The following is a 21,908-nucleotide window of genomic DNA, read 5'->3' on the forward strand; positions in this document are numbered from 1 at the left end:
TAAACATGCTGCGTCATTGGTAAGTAATCACCTTATTGATCGCATGCATAGGCGTGTAACCACAGGAATTTCTGCACTTGGCAACTCTTACTTGGATATTGAATATTTTTTTTTTTCATCATTTGCATATCATTAACATACTGTTGATCCTGTCATTTCCATAATTACTCAATCCTTTCATTTTGGTGTTGCAATTTCAATGCTGTGAAGTCTGAAATGAATTTGTCGGATTGGCCACGTCCTTTCCAAGCTGTGGCCATTTTGGTGGAGCTGTCCGGAACTGGCCTAAAAACTCCCAGGTGTACAAAAATTGTGCAACATTTCATTTGTTTTATGCCAGAATTCTGAAAAAACCCTTGATGAATTGGAGCCAAAGTGGACTCATTTAACACTAGGAGTTTTGGTGGGACGTGAACATACACATTCAGCAGAGTGACAAAATAGATTCCCAGATCATGGAATTTCCTGAGATCACCAATACCAGTTACATGTTGTTGGCATAGGGGTGATTAGATATTGGTATGGCTGTTTGGATATATACTGTTTTTTGCTTAGATTTGTGAAGCCAAAACTGGTCTATGGGCTCGTGTCCACTTGTGTACCGCTTGTGTGCATGCGTCAGCCGAGGGTCATGCGACTGTGATGTGATCTTGCTATCACATCACAGGAGCGGAGAAGATGGAGGGAACACTTTCTCCCCATCTCCACCATTGTCTTTCTCTGCGAGTGCAGTGCGATGTTGGGGGTGCATGAGCTGACTCTCTGTGCAAAACGCAGTATGCTGTGATTGCACCGAGAGCACGATTCTAGACGAAAAAAAATAGCAAAAGGACACTGCACCATAGATTATCACTGGTGTGAGTGTAATCCGATATTTTTTTTTTTTTTTTTTTTTTATTGGATCGCACTTGCACATGAAAATCGCAGGTGGAAAAGAAGGCTATGAGTAAGGCTGCGCTAAATCGGGCAAGAGAGCGAGAACATAGGACAGATTTGACTTTGCCTCCATGCAGCCTTACGCTCTGATTATCACTTGCCATAATCTGTTTATTCCCTCTGGGTAATAAGAGCCATAAAAATGCCTTTCCTATGAGGACTATTCACTGTGGGATTGGTATCTGTCAGGGGGATCTCCTTGGAAAGAGTCAATCTGCTGTAGGAGCGCAATGTCAAGTTAGGTTATGGGTTTGATTGATAACTGGTCAATTTAGCATGGGACGTGTGATGATCACAAGACGCTCATCATGTGCGGTGGACACAGGTGCAGGCCTCCCATATCGGATGTTTCTCCATCTTTACAACCTGTGACCTCTGAGCAGCACATGATTAGGACAGGATTTCAGCCTCCGAGGGTAAACAAGAAACGTTCCAGACACAAGCTACTTGTATATTTTTACAGAAAGTGTATGCTCACAGTATGTCTACGATGGAGGGTTTATTATTATTAATTTTTTATTTGTGAGGTTCTTAACCTCTTCATTTGTAATGCTTTTGCAAAGGATAAAATTGAGGCTTACCTAAAATCCCTTTTACTATATAACATTTTACCTAATTTTAAGTGTATGTTGTTGGCTAAAATGGTACTAACCTGGAAATGTCAGCTGGATTTCTTGGGAAGTCCCCTGAGTTTTACAAATAAGAAGTTTCTCTAATTATGGCTTGTTTTAAAACTTTTTTTTTTCCTCTTTATTCTCAGGATGTCTCCCGTCCAAGGAGTGGGTCAGACTCTTGCTCACAATCCCAAAGCAGGTAACCGATTTTATTTCTTTAAAGGCAGAGAATACTCCGAAATGAAAGATCATATGGAAGGAAACTTGGCAGATGTTTATTTCCTTCTGATTCCTTATACTGTTCTCAACATCTGAAGAAGCTCTTCCACTAAACTTATTATCTAGACCTGCCTAAATGTATTTATAATGTAGTGTAAGTGCCTGTGACAAACAGCCGGGGGGGTCACTCAGAAATCCCCCGTGCTGGCCACCAATGTCACGATCGGGGGGTAACAAGTGGGAGTCACACCCCTCCTTTTATACCTCCCGACCGACAGAAAGACCACGTGACGCGCTCTCTAGCGCCCCTCTTATAGTCAGGCCAATTATGGAATTGCCCGACAATAAGCAAGGAGGCCGCTATTCTACTTATGCCGATTATTGAAGGGTTCCCGGTGAGAGTAGGGTATATATTCCCCCGACCTCCGCGGACGGAATATATAAAAACCTCTCCGAATCTCACTGGCTGCCCCACAATGATCCTTGGCACAAACTCGCTGCCACCAACCGATTCACGGTAACTATTAGCCGAACACACAGACGTGGGATTCAAGATCGAGATAACAGAACAGCCCAAGATTAATTAGATAATTTAATCAGCCTAAGGCACACTAGAAACTACAATCTATACAATACGGGTTCTACAGAATATATACATAGATGAGTCCGAGTACATATACAAGTAAGATATGGATTGCAAATAGGCATACAGTTCAAGCAGTTACCTTATGCGTCTGGCCACAGGGGGGCGCTGTTAGACCAGGTTTCCGGAACTCCCTCACAGGTCTTTCCCGACCAGGCCCCCGAGCAAAGAACAAGCTAAAATGTCCGAACTGTGGTTATCAATCTGGTCAAAAACCCTGTCCCCTCCTACCTTAGTGACCTCACAGGGAGCACTGCTCCACCCCTGGCTGGAGTCAGGGTAATATCCAAAAAGGGGATATTGGCCATAACTTTGCCTGGGAACGTCGTAGGCGGACGCCAATGCTCTCAGTGTGACGGTTATGAATTTAGCTGCAGAACGAGAGGACTCATGGCTTGTCTGCTAGTTCCCCACTGGCTGATATCACGCCTGGGGTACTTTCCAAGGTCCCAGTCCCATAAAAAAGGTGTGCCAGCATCGTCCGCATGCGGAGACACCATAAATATGGTTGCCATATTTATCGGACGTACGGCTTGCGAGATATTAACTATATTTTACTGGAGTCGTTCTGTCTGGTGGCTTCCATAGCCTTGTAATGAGATACAAACTCCTGTTACAGGGCCACGGCAGGGGGTCATCCTGTGTCCCTTGTGCACAGCTCATCTAATCTCCATATCACAGAGGATTGCCTTCTACTGGGTGAGTGGAACACAGACCAGTTCCTCTGACACCTATCTGCTAAACAAACCAGTTATCCCTGTGGTAACTTTTCTGATGGAAGTAGCTGTGTGAAGGAAAGGGGGGGTGACACCAGGAGAGGGCTTACTGACATGACTTGAATATCATGATTTATCATCATATCTCCGGATTTACCTCACAGTGCCCTAATACACTCACTGATCACCTTTTTTCTCTGGTTACAGAGCTGCTACTTTGCCCTTCCCACTCACAGGACTGAAAGTCTGAGTCTCTGTGTGACACTAGGGTTCATGAGAGCTGGAACTACTTACTAGTCTGGCGCATCGACCGAGGCTTTATAGACTAATATTGTAAAATTACTTCCTGCTCACTCAGAAACCCCAGTGAGTGGGAAGGGGAAAGGAGCAGCGCTGTAACCAGAGAAGGTGATCGGTGAGTGTATTAACACACCCTACCTTACATATATAGACACATTTAGGAAGTGAAACATTTTGCAGGAGTGTGTCTTTAAAGCTAGTTTCACACTTGCGTTGAACGGCATCCGTTGCGTTGTGTGACGGATGCAACGGATGCGTTGCATATAATGACGCAACGGATCGTACAAAACAACGGAAAGCTTTTTTTTTTTATTTATTTTTTTCTTCATCGTTCCTTATGGGAGACCCAGACCATGGGTGTATAGCTTCTGCCTCCGGAGGACACACAAAGTACTACACTAAAAGTGTAGCTCCTCCCTCCGAGCATATACACTCCCCGGATGACAAATCCAACCAGTTCAATGCTTTGTGTTCAGGAGGTCACACACACACATGCATCCTCTGATTTTTGATTTTTGAATTCAAAGATTTGGAAGAAAAGCGGGTCCAGTCTGGACTCCCGGCATGTCCCTTCTCACCCCACTGTGTCGGCGGTGCTGTTAAGGTTGATTTTACAAGGCTGGAGCCTTCACATGCCGCGCTCCTTCACCATCCCCTGGGGCTCTGGCTTGAAGTGGGAGCCATCACGGTTCTCACTGCTTTGCAGGAGACCGGTCTCCATCCGCAGCCCTGTTCAGGATCCTGCCGGACGGAGCGCTCACCTCCCAGGGACCTGGCACCTGCGTCTCACAAGCTAAGTACTGAGACGTTATTACCACAGACAGTGGTCTTTCCAGGGGTCCCTTGTACTTTATATTTTGGGGAGAGTGTGTTTTATGACTGTGTTAACATTTCCGGCCGGTTCTCCAGTTTTCACTGGAGAACCGCGCCGATGGTGCCTGCACGCTGGCCGCATGTTTAAATCTAGGCCCCGGCTTCGCCTGAGGCCTACTTTCGGTTTCACTCCCCCTGCATGTCAGTCATGCAGAGGGACAGTGTGGCTCCGCCCAGCGGCTGTTCAGCACAGGGAACGGACACTCCTCACTGAGGAAAGATTCCCTCCCCTGTATAGATCATTTGTCCTCCGGATCCAGCTCTCACAGTAGGCCCCGCCCCCTCTCCTCGCTCCGGCGCCATTTTCTCAGCGTTCTCAATGTCTGCATAACACATTGTGACAAATGGGGGCCTTGGGCTGGGGGATCTGGAGGGCACAGAGATGTCCCTATGTTAAACGGTCTGGCAGCCACAACCTCCGGTTGTGCAGCTGCTTATATTCTCTGTTTATATACTCTGCTGGGGGTCATTCTGTACAGGAGCCCCCACTTCTGCAGCATGTCTCACATCAGAGCAAGGCTGCAAGGCTGTTCTTAGTATGCACTGCATGTAGACTCATACTGTCTGTACCGAGCACATAACCACATTGTGATGCTTGCTCTAACATAGTGGTCCCTCAGCCTGGAAGCTCATCAGTGGTCCCTCCAGCTGCTCCGGCTCCGGTGGCTGATCCCCCGGTTTGGGCAGAATCCCTCTCTCCAGGGGACAGCTGTCCCGGACACTGCTGAGCATGCATCAGCCCCCTTCTCAGGGCGCTTCTGCTGCTACGGCTCGCTCAGCAAAGCTCACAGAGGATTCCTCATCTGGTCTCAGTCCCCGTCCTCCTAAAATGGAGTCGCAGGGTCCCCTTTCCTTCCTCGTCCCGCAGCTCTGATTCACGAGCCGACTCGCAGGACGAGGAGGATGCCTTTAATAGGGGCTCGGACGGATCTGTCCGAAGGTGACGCAGATGCTAATGATTTGATTGCGTCCATTATATTTGTACTGGACCTCAATCCGCCTGTATCAGGGGTGCATTCCCCTCTGGCAGAAAGGCATCAGTATACCTTAAGAGAACAAGGAGTGTGTTCCTTAACCACTCCAGTTTTCAGGCCACTGTGACCAAGCCCAGAGCCTGTCCTGACAGACGCTTCCCAAAGCGTGGTTCTGATGACTGTTTCTCCCTTTCACCAGAGGTGGTCAAGGAGTGGGCTCATTCACCAAGGGTGGACCCTCCGGTGTCTAGATTTTAAGCCCGGACAGTTGTATCAGTGGCTGACGGCACCTCTCTAAGGATCCCACTGTCCGCCAGGTTGTCCTTCTGGCCAAATCTATATATGAGGCGGCGGGGGCCTCGTTCTCCCCATCTTTTTCAGCAGTGCGGGCTCTCAAAGCCATCTCTGCTTCTCTGGAGGAGATGCATTCCCTCACCAGGGACTTTATGCCCGAAATGGTTGCCTTAACTTCCAGGCTTCAGTCTTTTCATCCTATGCCATGTCTGCCATGCTGGAGACTGTCACCGCACTGCGGTGGCCTCGGCTACTTCCCTCGCTATCCGCAGGCTCCTGTGGCTTCGAGAGTGGAAGGCAGATGCTTCTTAAGAAGTTCCTTGCTGGGCTCCCTTTTGCTGGGACCAGTCTATTCGGTGAACATCTGGATGAAATTAAGGAAGTTTTTGGCAGGAAGAGTACTTCCATGCCACAAACCCAGGAAACCTGTCCAGGGCAGGAACCAGTCGAGGTTTCGTTCCTTTCGTTCCTCTAACTGGTCGTCCTCTAAGCCCTCGGCCTCGTCCACTAACTCAGCCAAGGTCCGTAAACCAACTGGCGCATGAAGCCGCGTCCTCAGAAGTCCGCAGGAGCTGCGGCCCCCAAGGCAGCCTCCTCTTGCTTATCTGGCCGCGCCAGTAACGTCCTTGGTCGGTGGCAGGCTCTCCCTCTTGGGCGACGTGTGGTTTCAACACGTCTTCGATCAGTGGGTGTGGGTTACCATCTCCCACGGCTACAGAATAGAATTCTATCCAGCCCGCCAAACAGATTTTTTCTGTCAACTCCCCCCTGCTCCAAGGCCGCCGCCTTCTCACAGGCCGTGGCATTCTTGCAGGCCAATGGAGTAATTGTACCAGTTCCCGACTGGGAACGGTTCTGAGATTTCTACTCAAATCTCTTCCTAGTCCCCGAAAAGGACGGTGCTTTCCGACCTGGATCTCAAGCTTCTCAACAAGCATGTCAGGTGCGGCATTTTTGCATGGAATCTCTGCGATCAGTCAATGACCCAAGGAGATTTCTTAGCAGCCATCGACATCAGAGATGTCTTTCTGCTTGTGCCAATCGCAGTTTCACACCAGCGTTGGCTACGTTTTGTAATCGGAGAGGAACATTTCCAATTCGTGGCTCTCCCCTTCGGGTTAGCCACGGCCCCTCGTGTACTCACAAGGTCATGGCAGCAGTGGTTGCGGTTCTGCACCTCCAGGGGTTGGTAGTGATTCCTTACCTGGACGACCTTCTAGTCAAGGCTTCATCCAGTGCAGACTGTCAGCGGAGTGCCTCGCTCACTCTCAGCGGAGTGCCTCGCTCACTCTCAGCGGAGTGCCTCGCTCACTCTCAGCGGAGTGCCTCGCTCACTCTCAGCGGAGTGCCTCGCTCACTCTCAGCGGAGTGCCTCGCTCACTCTCAGCGGAGTGCCTCGCTCACTCTCAGCGGAGTGCCTCGCTCACTCTCAGCGGAGTGCCTCGCTCACTCTCAGCGGAGTGCCTCGCTCACTCTCAGCGGAGTGCCTCGCTCACTCTCAGCGGAGTGCCTCGCTCACTCTCAGCGGAGTGCCTCGCTCACTCTCAGCGGAGTGCCTCGCTCACTCTCAGCGGAGTGCCTCGCTCACTCTCAGCGGAGTGCCTCGCTCACTCTCAGCGGAGTGCCTCGCTCACTCTCAGCGGAGTGCCTCGCTCACTCTCAGCGGAGTGCCTCGCTCACTCTCAGCGGAGTGCCTCGCTCACTCTCAGCGGAGTGCCTCGCTCACTCTCAGCGGAGTGCCTCGCTCACTCTCAGCGGAGTGCCTCGCTCACTCTCAGCGGAGTGCCTCGCTCACTCTCAGCGGAGTGCCTCGCTCACTCTCAGCGGAGTGCCTCGCTCACTCTCAGCGGAGTGCCTCGCTCACTCTCAGCGGAGTGCCTCGCTCACTCTCAGCGGAGTGCCTCGCTCACTCTCAGCGGAGTGCCTCGCTCACTCTCAGCGGAGTGCCTCGCTCACTCTCAGCGGAGTGCCTCGCTCACTCTCAGCGGAGTGCCTCGCTCACTCTCAGCGGAGTGCCTCGCTCACTCTCAGCGGAGTGCCTCGCTCACTCTCAGCGGAGTGCCTCGCTCACTCTCAGCGGAGTGCCTCGCTCACTCTCAGCGGAGTGCCTCGCTCACTCTCAGCGGAGTGCCTCGCTCACTCTCAGCGGAGTGCCTCGCTCACTCTCAGCGGAGTGCCTCGCTCACTCTCAGCGGAGTGCCTCGCTCACTCTCAGCGGAGTGCCTCGCTCACTCTCAGCGGAGTGCCTCGCTCACTCTCAGCGGAGTGCCTCGCTCACTCTCAGCGGAGTGCCTCGCTTGCAAGTCCACTCTGACCCCGACCTAGGACCTTACGTACCTAGGGATGCAATTCGAGACTCTGCCGGCACTTGTGAAGCTGCCCTTAGTCAAACAGCAGTCCCTTCTTCTGGCAGTTCGCTCTCTGCTGAGGCTCCGCCGTCATTCCATCAGGCACCTCATGCAGGTGCTGGGTCAGATGGTGGCGTCAATGGAAGCGGTTCCCTTTGCCAGTTCCATCTGCGTCCCCTGCAGCTGGACATTCTCCGCTGTTGGGACAAGCGGACCTCTTCCTTGCACAGGCTGGTGGCTCTGTCGCCACAGACCAGGAGCTCTCTTTAGTGGTGGCTTCGGCCCCTCTCTCTGTCCCAGGGACGCTCCTTTCTGGCCCCGTCCTGGGTGATTCTCACCACGGATGCCAGTCTATCCGGCTGGTGAGCAGTGTTTCTCCACCACCGAGCACAGGGCACTTGGACTCCGTCCGAATCAGCCCTCTCGATCAAGGTGCTGGAAATCAGGGCTGTACTCCTAGCTCTCGTAGTTCTTCACCACCTGTTGGTGGGCAGGCACATTCGTGTCCAGTCAGACAACGCGACAGCAGTTGCCTACCTCAATCACCAAGGCGGGACTCGCAGCCGCCTAGCAATGTTGGAAGTTCAACGTATCCTTCAGTGGACGGAGGTCTCAAAGTCCACCATATCCGCAGTCCACATCCCAGGCGTAGAAAACTGGGAGGCAGATTATCTCAGCTGTCAAACCGTGCACAGCGGCGAGTGGGCCCTACATCCGGCAGTGTTCCGGTTAATCTGCCGCAAGTGGGGCACTCCGGAAGTGGATCTAATGGTATCCCGGCACAACAACAAGGTCCCGGTTTACGTGGCTCGCTCCCACGATCCTCAGGCCTTGGCAGCGGACGCGCTGGTTCAAGATTGGTCCCAGTTCCGTCTGGCCTACGTGTTTCCCCCTCTAGCTCTCTTGCCCAGAGTCCTGCGCAAGATCAGAATGGAGGGCCGTCGGGTCATAATCATTGCTCCAGACTGGCCCAGGCGAGCTTGGTTCCCAGACCTGCTCCGTCTGTCCGTAGAGGTGCCGTGGCATCTCCCGGACCGCCCAGACCCTCACAGGGTCCGTTTTCCGCCAGAATTCTGCGGCTCTCAGATTGACGGCGTGGCTCTTGAGCCCTGGATCCTTACGGCTTCAGGCATTCCTTCCGAGGTCATCTTCACTATGACTCAGGCTCGGAAGTCTTCCTCGGCCAGGACTTACCACAGGACTTGGAGAATTTTCCTGTCCTGGTGTCGTTCTTCCGGCCATGCTCCTTGGCCGTTTTTCCTTGCCGACCATCCTGTCCTTTCTACAGTCCGGTCTGCAGCTAGGACTGTCCCTCAATTCCCTCAAGGGACAGGTCTCTGCTCTGTCAGCGTTGTTCCAGCGGCGTATCGCCCGGCTGGCCCAGATGCGCACCTTTATACAGGGCGCATCTCACATCATTCCGCCTTACTGGCGGCCTCTGGATCCCTGAGACCTTAATCTGGTCCTCACGGCCTTACAGAAACCCCCCTTTGAGCCTCTTAGGGAGGTTTCGTTGTTTCGTCTTTCACAGAAAGTGGTCTTTCTGGTGGCCATAATTTCTCTCAGGAGAGTGTCTGATTTGACTGTGCTCTCTTCAGAGTCACCCTTTTTGGTCTTTCACCAAGACAAGGTGGTTCTCCGTCCGACTCCGGGCCTTCTCCCTAAGGTGGTGTCTCCTTTCCACCTTAACCAGGACATTTCATTGTCTTCCCTTTGTTCGGCCCCTGTGCATCGCTTTGAGAAAGCGTTGCATGCTTTAGATTTGGTGCGGACGCTCCGGATCTATGTGCCACGCACCGCTGTTCTTAGGCGGTGCACCTCTCTTTTTGTGCTGACCACAGGTCAGCGCAAGGGTCTCTCGGCTTCTAAACCGACCCTAGACCGACCCTAGCTCGTTGGATTAGGCCGGCCATATCCGATGCCTACCAATGTTCTCAGGTGCCTCCCCCGCCGGGGATTAAGGCGCACTCGACCAGAGCTGTCGGTGCCTCTTGGGCTACGGCTCAGCAGGTTTGTCAGGCTGCCACTTGGTCTAGTCTGCACAACCTTTCGAAGCACTACCAAGTCAATGCTCATGCTTCGGCAGATGCGAGCTTGGGCAGACGCATCCTTCGGACGGCTGTCACCCATTTGTGAAGTTAGGTTTTGCCTACTTCTCAGTTTCTGTTTATTTCCCACCCATGGACTGCTTTGAGACGTCCCATGGTCTGGGTCTCCCATAAGGAACGGTGAAGAAAAAGAGAATTTTGTTTACTTACCGTAAATTCTTTTTCTTATAGTTCCGACATGGGAGACCCAGCACCCTCCCTGTTGCCTGTTGGCAGCTTTCTTGTTCCGTGTGTTTTCACCGGCTGTTGTTGTAGACAGAGGTTCCGGTTATTCCGGGTTTTACTCTATCTCTACTTATGGGTGGATGTCCTCCTTCAGCTTTTGCACTAAACTGGTTGGGTTTGTCATCCGGGGAGTGTATATGCTCGGAGGGAGGAGCTACACTTTTAGTGTAGTACTTTGTGTGTCCTCCGGAGGCAGAAGCTATACACCCATGGTCTGGGTCTCCCATGTCGGAACTATAAGAAAAAGAATTTACGGTAAGTAAACAAAATTCTCTTTTTTTCTTCTTTACAGTTTTACCGGCAGCAGACTATTGTGAACGATCAGCTGATCACCCGGCGGCCGGTCACTCTTCTGATCGTTCTCAAAAGCTGGCTGCCGGGCGCTCAGCTGAGAGCTCTCACATGCCGGCGGTCGGGCGCTCAGCTGAACGTTCGGCCACCGAGAGACAAAATAAAGTTTTGTGATTTTAAAAAAAAAAAAAGCATGCGCAGTGAAGTCCTACGGATTGCGCTGCTCAAAACAACGTTACATGCTGCGTTCCCTCCGCCCGACGCAGCGTCAAAATAACGACGCGTCGTCCAGCGGATGCAACGCTGACACTTGCGTTACAGTGCGTCGTCCATACAAGTCTATGGAGAATAGCGTAGTGCATTAACGGACTGCGCTACTCTCCATAGTGACGGACTACGCTGAACGCAAGTGTGAAAGTACCCTAACATGTCTTAAAAGCAATTGACTATCCTACATTCCCTGTTGACCACATGTCAAACCACATGGGTCGACTTCAACCAGCGCTATAAAGATCTGGAATAAGCCCTCCATAGTGATGCCTTCAGGCCGGTAGAATTTTATTCTCTAATCGAAGTAGAGGATTTGGATCTGTAAGAAACTATATACTTCGCCCCTTTCTAATATGGCTATTCTTCTTTTTGAGTTTTCTTTTCATTCTCTCTTTCCAAAGAGCCTAGACTTTTTTACTTTTCCGTCAACAAAAGTGTATTTTGGCTTGTTTTGTGCAGGAAAAGTTATACTTTTCAATGATTCCATTATATGACATGATAAAATGAATAGTAAAAGGGGAAAAAATTCCAGCTGCTTTTTATTTAGTGTTGTTTTTTTGAGGGCTTGGCTTGTCTTTCACATTGATATTGTTATTGACACCATTGAGGTAGCTCCTATGTTTTGATCTCCTCTTATTGCATTTTTTTGCATCTTGTGGCACGTGACAATCTGTAATTCTGATCTAGTTTTTTTTCTTTTCATTATGTGGTTTATTTTACTCGCTTATGTAGCGTTATTGAATCGACAGCGCTTTACAGACGCTGTTTACCAATCAGGTGAGCTGATTTTTTATTTTGTTCAGACTTTTATAGATTTTTTTACAGAATATATTTTTAATGGTGGGAAAAGGTGTTTTTAACTTTTCTATTTTTATTTTTCATTTTTAGATTTTTAAAACTTTTTTTTTTTTTTTTGTTTTAGTCCCCTTAGGGGATTTGAACCTGTGACCATCTGATACCACATATTGATCTCTCTAGCAAAAATCAGTAAGTCATATGATGGTAAAAAGTGAAAAGAGTTGGTCCACCATAACTCCTCTCATATCCACAATGTCCTCTTTCCTCCAGAGCCCTGTTCTGGACATAGGTTTGGGTCCCAGTAATTAGACCCTGGGAATCAGACACCTGGCAAATATCCCGTAGTTGTTCTGGTGTGCCAGCCACATTAACATTTAATAAATCATTTATTTTGTCATATTGTATCCATCCTATTGTGTAAGCAGGATATTTCTGTCCGATCACACGGAGCATGAGATGTAAGTGTACGGGAGGCTTAACTCTGTGCCAATCCTCCTAGGATATTATGCTTTTATGTTGACTGTCTCCCATATTATATTCAGGTAACCGGTTGTTGTTTACCTCTTTCATATTACTACATAACATATTTGTTGTGGGCGTCCATTGTACCGTATCTGTAGACATGATCTTCTTTACCACTTCTTTACTTTATTTAGCCTTTTGTCCGTTCCTTTATCTCCTGGAGCCCTGAGGTCTTCTGTGTCTGAAAGTAATCTGTCCAATGCAACAAATGTAGCTGTTTTTGGTAAAGACGAAATCCAAGGACAAGAAGGTGAGATATGACGGTGCAATGTCTTGCCTTGTAGTGCAATGTTTTTTGTTTGTTTTTTTTTTTCGTTTTTTTTTTTTTGTTAGTATTGCTGTGACTGCGTGGCTAACCCATAATTTTTAGGACAATTTATCCATTTTTGCATTTTTGTTTTTTTTCTTCCCTTCTCCCAAAAGCTTTTAGCCATATGAGGGCTTGTTTTTTACGGAACAAGATGTACTTTTGAATGACTGCATCCATTTTATTATGTGATGTACTGAAGATTGCTAAAGAGCAAAAAAAAAAGAAAAAAACCAAAACACAATTCCGCAATTTTTTTAATTTACTATTCAGTACAACTGACCTTGCAATTTGATTCTCCAGGTCAGCATAATTTATTTATGTATTTATTTTTTGAGGGTATTGAAAAAAAATGCGGTAATTTGTAAAAAGAAGAAATTTTACTCGTCACCATTTTCTAAGACCTGCAATGCTTTGAATTTTTGATGGGGCTTGTGAGTAGAGATGAGTGAATCCGAACAGACTTTTCCCAAAAATAGAGATCAGGTTTGCAGTTCGAGTGCATATTTTCTACACACAAAACTGCATGTTTTGGCAGAAAAACACACATTTTTTTTTTTATTGCGTTTTTTTCCAAAGTTTTTACATTATGGCGATCGTGGGGAGTTCCTGCGCTGTGCCTCTGCGATCGCCTCCAGATCTCCAGCTGATGTTACAGCCGGGATCTGGTCCTCACTGCCCACACCGCTCTTGGCAGTTTAATTCCCTAAATGCTGTGATCAATTGTGATCGCAGCATTCAGGAGGCAGGGAGAGGGATCGCTTACCTCTCCCTGGCAATTGAGTCCCTGTAATGCGATCATAGGAACCCGATTACTGCCATGGCAACCCTGGATCATCACCATGACAACCCCGGGTTACTGAGCTACGGAGTGCCACAGAGACCATGCCGGATGCATAGTGCGCGAGGTGACGTGTCAGGGCTGTGAGTGCAGCCCTGACCGATTATAATCCATTGCTGTGATTGAGTACGAGCACTGCTGTGGATTATATCAGATGCAGGGAAAAAAACGCAGAAAGAATGGACATCCTGTAGGTTTTTTTTTTTTCTGCACAAAAATCTGTAAGGAAAAAAATCTGCAACATGTGCCCAGCAAGTGAGGATTCTCCTAGACTTTGCTGGGATGCGTTTTTCCTTGCTGTATTGATTTAGAATCTGCAAGAAAAAAAATGCATGAAAAAACACAAAAAAACGCCGTGTAGACACAGCCTTATAGTATTGTTAACGCTGTCTTTATATTAAAGGGGATCTGTCAAGTTATCTAATCTGAGAGTGTGATGTTGGCTCGGAGACCCTGAGTCCAGTGGTGTATAGCTGGGTTTACACACTGCAACATCTCAAACGACATCGCTGTAGCGTCACCGTTTTGGTGACGCAATAGCGATGTTGTTTGCGATGTTGCAGTGTGTGAAACCTATCAGCGACCCGGCCCCTGCTGTGAAGTTGTAATCGTTACAAATCGTTCAGGACCATTCCTAGGTCCTTTGTTTCCCACTGTGCAGCATGAAGTTTCAGTGTGTGAAGACTTTGCAGCAACTTTGTTAGCAACTTCCCTTTCAAAAGGCTGCTTATCAACGTCCCCAACAACCAGCTAGGTCGCTCTGCAGGTCCGGATCGCTGTTGCGTTGTTGGCCAGGTTTGCCTGTTTGAACGCTCACCAGAGACTTAGCAGAGACTTAGGGAGGTCGCTATTGCGTCACCAAACCGGTGACGTTACAGCGATGTCCTTTGCGATGTTGCAGTGTGTAAACCCAGCTTATCACTTGGCTGTATGTTGCTCGTTCAATAAAATCATTGTTTCATCAGTAAGCGATTATCAGTACTAATCTCTTGTGCCTCCTGGTCAACTGGTCTGTGTAACACTGCCCACCAGTGATTAGCGGCGATTAGCGATTGCTTACCTGTATAATCAGTTATGGTCCATACACCGCTCGGTGACAGTGAATGTACACACTCCTAGACTTTCTATTGAACCCCTGAACCTCATGCAGAACCTGCGCACTTCAGATTGGTGTTTTTACCGATCAATGGACCTGGACCCACAACAATCAGCAACACTATGCAGTCCCTGGAATTAAATGACACTGTTTTTTTGACCGCTTGCTTCCCATGTAGTTTTTAGCACTCTGACTATACCTTGTTTCCTTCGGCAGAAGTCCGGGAACTTAATTTACAATTTCACCTTTGTATTAGGAGTAACTCCAGTGCAGCTAGATGACAGCTACATTTTCACATCTCAATTGTTTTATTTCATCTGTCAAAGTGAGAACAAGAACCCAACAACACAATGTAGAAAAATACATTCCTGACATTTCAAAGTAAATATCAGTGGCCAATATAGCCCTCTTCTGTCCAATAACAGGCATAAGCCCTCTAGGTCCATTGTTAGTCAGGATCTCAATCTGTTGACTGTCAACATGTTGGGCAGCACCAGCCGCAGCCTCCCCGACACTGTTCAGAGAGGTGTACTGTTATCATGCAATGTAGATCTCCTGATTAAAGGGACGGTCAGCACAAAAGGACTGTTCAATCCAAGTACAGGCGCTCCTGCGTCATGGGGGGCTGATCATTTAACTCCATCTTTTCTCCTGCATGTTTTACATCTATCTCCACCCTCCCTTCTTCTTTGACAGCTGCGGCTTCATAGAACCAGTCAGGGGCGAAGGTAGATGGAAACCTGGCAGGTGGGAAGGTGTATGTAAATTATTGGCCCTACCATGATGCATTAGCACCATTTTAAGAAGGGACAAAAAATTTCAATAGGGTTTAGGTCATTTGTGAAAGGAGTCATGTCAATATTCTTTACAGAGTATGTCACCATGCTTTTACTCTCCCATATGAAAGCATAATGTAGAGACAGAGACCCTGATTCCAGTGATGTCACTTGCTGAATTGTTTGCTGTCATTCTGATAAAATCAATGTTATTTCTGCTGCAAATCTAGCAGTTATACAGAGCTCATGAATATGCTGGACTACCTGGCAGCACGCCAAGTAGTCATGTGATGATCTACTGCTGATTAAACTAAGCAGCCCAGTAAGTGACATTGGAATCGGGTATCTTTTCCTTCATCATGCTGCATTCCGATTAGGTGGCAGAAACCTGGTGACAGGTTCCCTTTTTAATCTTCATAGCCTTTGCTGGCAGCCAAGCAGTGGAGACTTTAATGCATGTGAAGGAGCATTGTCCTGCATTAAATCATGCTTTTCTTGAGATACGTAGGCTCTTTCCTGTACTACTTCTTGAAGAAAGTGTCTTCTAGAAACTGGCAGTAGGTTTGGTAGTTGACTATGAGTTCATTTTCAACACGAAAAGGTCCAACTAGCACAATGTTAATACCATCCCATAGGAGTACCCCACCTCCAACATAGGAGTCAAAGTGGAGATCTGTGCCCATTACTAATCCAGCCTCTGGCCCATACATCTGGTCAGTTATGAATCACTCATCAGTTCACAAAACGTTTGTAAAATCTGTCTGCAGATATTTCTTGGTCCAGTCTTGACGTTTCTCCTTCTGTGTCTTCCTCACTAGTGGTCGGATTTCAGCCTCCCTTACCTTTGTCAGGTTTCTGAGCACTGAACACCTTGTATATCTGGGTACTCCATGATGGCTGCCAGTGGAGCGTTTTTAGAGTCTAGCGTCCTGTTTCTAGAAATTCTCATGTATATTAGCCGAAATGAACAGATTATGACTAGGGATGATCGAATCCCTAATGTTCACTTCGCCGGATATCCGGCGAATACCTCGCCGCAATTCGAGTATTCACGAATATTCGATGCCCAATGTAAGTCTATGGGAAACCAGAATAATTTCATGTTGGACCTAACGGTGACCTGTGGTGACTGAGGAAAAGGCTGAAATGGATGGGAAAAGGCAGAAACCTTATGGGCACAGCGTGTAGAAAGTGCGTGACTGCATTTCTGCCCCCTCCCGCACACCACCGTGCCGCCCGCATTCACCCTCTTCCTCTAATTTCTGTCGCATGTGCCATGACACATGCGTGAGAAAATTCTTCCCCGGGTCCCCGCTAAGCCCCCCCCCCATACACCCCTGTTGTTCCCCCAGTGTCTCTACCTTTTTGCAGCGTTGATCCCCCCGAGTTCCCCCCTCCTTCACGATAAACGCTGGGCGCATGCGCAGAGAACGGCTTTCTGCTCAGTTTCCTGTGTTCAGTGTGAGCACTGAGCTGCGCTGGCTGCACGTGTCGTGGGCGGAGGGGTGGGAACACCGCTCGCCTGGAATCGATAACGTTCGAGTCCGGTGCTTCTGCTCCTCGGTGGCTCGAGCACGGGGCCGGACCCGGGGCTCGAGCAGCGCCTCCTCGCCCACGAGTGAAAAGGGGAGGTTTTTGGTGGATGTTTCGAATGTCGGTCGTGACGCCACCTACGGGTTGTGGCGATAGTGGGCACCACCGCTGCTGGTGACGGGGAATCCCGGGAGCGATGGCGGGGAGCAGCTGAGGTGTTGACCCCTCCGTGGGTAGGGGCTGTTGGTCCCGGGGCCCCGGTTGGGAGAGTAGGGAGGAGGTATAGGTGCAGGTGCCGAGGCGGGGAGGCAGCGTGGGCGCGGGTGCAATGTTGCGGTGCCGGATGGGACTGTTGTACTCACTCAGACACAGAAGGACAGAGTCTCTGGTAAACCAAACGGCTGGATGGACAGGGCCCACAGCCGGCTGCGGTGTTCACTCTCCCCGGACGGGTTGATGGTGGCTGTCGTTTTCCTGCACCTGTGTAAATGTATTTGACTCCTATGGCTTCCCACGGGTAGTCCGCTCCCCGGCGTGTACGTGTCGGGAGAGCCCGTTTGCCCGCAGGCACCGGCCCTTGGATCTCTGGCCCTTGGCGGTGGCACTTATCCGGACGGGTTGGGCTTTTGCCTTCTGACGGGACTTAGGTGGGAATGAACCCCTGAGGTCCAGACTGCAATCAGAGAATTCGACCTTTTCGGCGGCTCCTAGCCTGGTCGGGGTCTGAGTACCCTGCCTTGGTGCTTGGCTTCAATCTGCTCCCCGGTTCGGTACCGGCGGGCCACCGCCCGACCCAGGTCCTACGGTTCCGCTGACCTACACCAACTCCTGCAGATGGCCACCACCGTCTGCCGACCTTGCTGAACGTGCCTGGGCTCCAACCCAGACACCAACAATCCTCACTCCTCTCACTTCCACTGCCTAACACCAAACTCTCTTTTTCCCGCCTCCAGGCCTGTGAACTCCTCGGTGGGTGGGGTCAACCACCTGGCTCCGCCCCACCTGGTGTGGACATCAAGCCTGGAGGGTGGCAACAAGGATTTTGATTGACTGGTGTCACCTACCCAGGGGAGGGGTGTGTGTGTGTGTGTGTGTGTGTGTGTGTGTGTGTGTGTGTGTGATGTTAGTGTACTGTGACCCCTGCGGGTCCAGGGCGTCACACACGCACACTGCTGCTGTGACCCGGGGAGGGTAGGTGCAGATTAGTTGCACCCACACTCCTCACATGGTGGATCTGCACTCCTAGAAAATGGGGGAAACGTTCCCTGAGCACGCCCCCCATATTCTAGAAGGTCCAGAGTCATCGTGGGACTTCCAAAATGGTTACAGGGGATTTTTTTTTCTTTACAACAAATTGGTGAAAGAGGGAATGTGTTGGGGAGTGTTTTTTAAATTTTTAGATTGTCTTTTTTTTTTTCCTTTCTATTTTTATTACTGACAGTTGGTAATGTCGGGTAACTGATAGACGCCATGACATCACAAACTGCTGGGTTTGATGTCAGGTGACATTGCACATCTGGTATCGACCCCATTTATTACCCCGTTTGCCACCGCACCAGGGCAACAGGATGAGCTGGAGGCGAAGCGCTAGGATTGGCGACATGGATGCAACATTCTCGGGCAGCAGCATGCTGATATTCTCGGCTGTGAGAGGGGGGGGCCATAACCATGGCCCTCGCCAGCCTGAGAATACCGGCCCGCTGCTGTGTGCTTACCTCGGCTGGGTATCATTTGGGGGAGGACTGCACGTCGTTTTCTTTATTTATTTTACGGCATGATATAGGCCCGCCCACCAGCGGCTGTGATTGGTTGCAGTGAGACAGCTGTCACTCACTCAGCGTGGGGGCGTGTCTGACTGCAACCAATGATAGGCGCCGTTGGGCGGGGGAAGCAGGAAATAAGAGATGGAATAATGAGCTGCCGGCATTTTCAAAAGCTGGAGAACCCGCCACAGTGTAACAGCCGTGCAGCGGCGCGCCAGTGATCGGTGAGTAAGAAAGAGAGAGGGAGAGATTGACCAAAATGGCCCCTATGACGCTGTGCTGCCAAGCCAATCACAGTAACATAGTTACATAGTTATGCGAAAAGGAGAAAAAACAGGGCACTGCCCCACACCAAAAAACTTTTAGAACATCCTATACTAGGCTGAAAAAGTGCACATGCTCTGCGGTGCCGTTGATGTGAATAGGCATATGAATATCAGAGCGGTAAAGGAAAAAATCATCAGGCACTCACCAGTTGTTGCTTGTGCAGGTTTTTTTGTTTTATTCGTGCAGGTTACAAATGCATGGAGTGGAGGGGAGGGAGCAGACGCTACACACGTCCAAAGACGACGGCGGCCGTTTCGCACCTGTCTGGTGCTTCAGCTGGTCTGGATTGGACTGACATCACATCCATTATATCCACATAATACAAGTGGTCGATGTCAGCAGTGATTAAAACAAGTTTAAAATCAAACTGCAGTATTACTACTGAATGGGGTGCAAAATAAGCATGTACAACATATAAGGACATATAATAATATCACACATAATTGGAATCTAGAAAAAATTATCCTAAGAATACGCTCAACTCATTTTTATCATTTAGTCCTAATGGACCTAAAGCATTAAACTTCATAATATATTCTGCCTCCTTTCTGAGTAGGAGTTTGTGCGTATCCCCACCTCTGGCTGGAATTTTAACTAAATCAATACCTGCAAAAGACAATACATTGGGGTCAGAATCATGGGCTTCTTTTATGTGATTAATCAATCTAGTTGCGCCTATCCCGCTAGAGATGGAATTTCTGTGCTCCCTAAACCTTACAAATAAATGTCGGATGGTTTTGCCAATATAGAAATATTGGCACGGGCAGAATATCACATACACTACCATTTTGGACCTACAGGTAATTAGACTTTTGACATAATGTGAATGACCTCCTATTTTAAATGTTCTGCCTACTATATGAAATTGGCAAAATGAACAATTGCCACATCTAAAATTACCCGTAGGGCCAGCATGGTGTAGCCAGGTCGTGGGCGGCAAATAGCGTTTTTTAATCAGAATATCTCCAATATTCCTACACCTCCTGTGTGTCTTCTAGTGACACACAGGAGGTGTAGGAATATTGGAGATATTCTGATTAAAAAACGCTATTTGCCGCCCACGACCTGGCTACACCATGCTGGCCCTACGGGTAATTTTAGATGTGGCAATTGTTCATTTTGCCAATTTCATATAGTAGGCAGAACATTTAAAATAGGAGGTCATTCACATTATGTCAAAAGTCTAATTACCTGTAGGTCCAAAATGGTAGTGTATGTGATATTCTGCCCGTGCCAATATTTCTATATTGGCAAAACCATCCGACATTTATTTGTAAGGTTTAGGGAGCACAGAAATTCCATCTCTAGCGGGATAGGCGCAACTAGATTGATTAATCACATAAAAGAAGCCCATGATTCTGACCCCAATGTATTGTCTTTTGCAGGTATTGATTTAGTTAAAATTCCAGCCAGAGGTGGGGATACGCACAAACTCCTACTCAGAAAGGAGGCAGAATATATTATGAAGTTTAATGCTTTAGGTCCATTAGGACTAAATGATAAAAATGAGTTGAGCGTATTCTTAGGATAATTTTTTCTAGATTCCAATTATGTGTGATATTATTATATGTCCTTATATGTTGTACATGCTTATTTTGCACCCCATTCAGTAGTAATACTGCAGTTTGATTTTAAACTTGTTTTAATCACTGCTGACATCGACCACTTGTATTATGTGGATATAATGGATGTGATGTCAGTCCAATCCAGACCACCTGAAGCACCAGACAGGTGCGAAACGGCCGCCGTCGTCTTTGGACGTGTGTAGCGTCTGCTCCCTCCCCTCCACTCCATGCATTTGTAACCTGCACGAATAAAACAAAAAAACCTGCACAAGCAACAACTGGTGAGTGCCTGATGATTTTTTCCTTTACCGCTCTGATAGTTACATAGTTACTTAGGTTGAAAAAAAGACCTAGGTCCATCTAGTTCAACCTTCCTCCACCAGTTCTACATTTGGTCACTAAGTCATTTATAACCAACAATGTTGTGTGTACTGAGGAAATCATCCAGCCCTTTTTAAAAAGCTGTTATAGTGTCTGCCATTACTACCTCTTGTGGTAGGGCATTCCACAGTCTGACTGCTCTAACTGTAAAGAACCCTTTCCTATTTAGCTGTTGGAATCGCTTTTCTTCCACTCACAGTGAGTGCCCCCTGGTCCTTAGTATTGTCTTTGGAAGAAATAAGTCATGTGCCAGTCCTTTATATTGACCACACATGTATTTATACATATAAATGATATCTCCTCTGAGACGTCTTTTTTTTTTTCTAAGCTAAACATATCTAACTTTTTCAACCTGTCATCATATGGGAGGCCTTCCATTCCTTGTAATAGTCTAGTTGCCCGCCTTTGAACTGACTCTAACTTCTGAATGTGCTTTTTAAAATGTGGAGCCCAAAACTGGATCCCATATTCCAGATGTGGCCTTACAAGTGATTTATAGAGGGGTAACAATACGTTGGGATCACGGGATCTAATCTCTGTTTTCATACACCCTAAAATCTTGTTTGCTTTAGCAGCTGCTGCTTGACATTGAGTACTGCTGCTCAGCTTATTTGTAATAAGAATACCCAAGTCCTTCTCCTGTTCTGCAGTCCTGAGTTTACTTCTATTTAATGTATACGCAGTTATAGGATTACTCCGTCCTAGGTGCATTACTTTACATTTCTTTGTCGCTCTATTGGGAGACCCAGACAATTGGGTGTATAGGCTATGCCTCCGGAGGCAGCACAAAGTATTACACTCAAAAGTGTTAAGCCCCTCCCCTTCTGCCTATACACCCCCCGTGCTCCCACGGGCTCCTCAGTTTTTATGCTTTGTGCGAAGGAGGCAGACATTCACAGCACAGCTCCACAGATTGGTCAGCAGCAGCTGCTGACCAGGTCGGATGGAAGAAAAGTGGGCCCATATAGGGCCCCCAGCATGCTCCCTTCTCACCCCACTCTTGTCGGCGGTGTTGTTAAGGTTGAGGTATCCATTGCGGGTACGGCATCCATTGCGGGTACGGCGGCTGGAGCCCACATGCTGCTTTCCTTCCCCATCCCCCTCAGGGCTCTGGTGAAGTGGGATCCTATCGGTCTCCAGGCACTGAGACCGTGCTTCATCCACAACTCCTGTGGAGACTGCTGGATA

General features: G+C 48.5%; 1 protein-coding gene across 2 annotated transcripts in view; it reads left to right on the top strand.

Annotated features, from left to right (window-relative positions):
* CNKSR1 (connector enhancer of kinase suppressor of Ras 1) overlaps window positions 1-21,908 on the top strand; it is a 132,467-nt gene that overhangs the window by 60,672 nt on the left and 49,887 nt on the right. For both annotated transcript variants that reach the window (XM_075335826.1, XM_075335827.1), the window contains 2 exons: window positions 1,697-1,749; window positions 12,266-12,381. In XM_075335826.1, the coding sequence (XP_075191941.1) occupies window positions 1,697-1,749; window positions 12,266-12,381 (169 nt within the window). The remainder of the gene's footprint in view (window positions 1-1,696; window positions 1,750-12,265; window positions 12,382-21,908) is intronic.

Source organism: Anomaloglossus baeobatrachus, chromosome 2 (genome assembly GCF_048569485.1).
Source record: "Anomaloglossus baeobatrachus isolate aAnoBae1 chromosome 2, aAnoBae1.hap1, whole genome shotgun sequence".
Classification (NCBI taxonomy): domain Eukaryota; kingdom Metazoa; phylum Chordata; class Amphibia; order Anura; family Aromobatidae; genus Anomaloglossus; species Anomaloglossus baeobatrachus.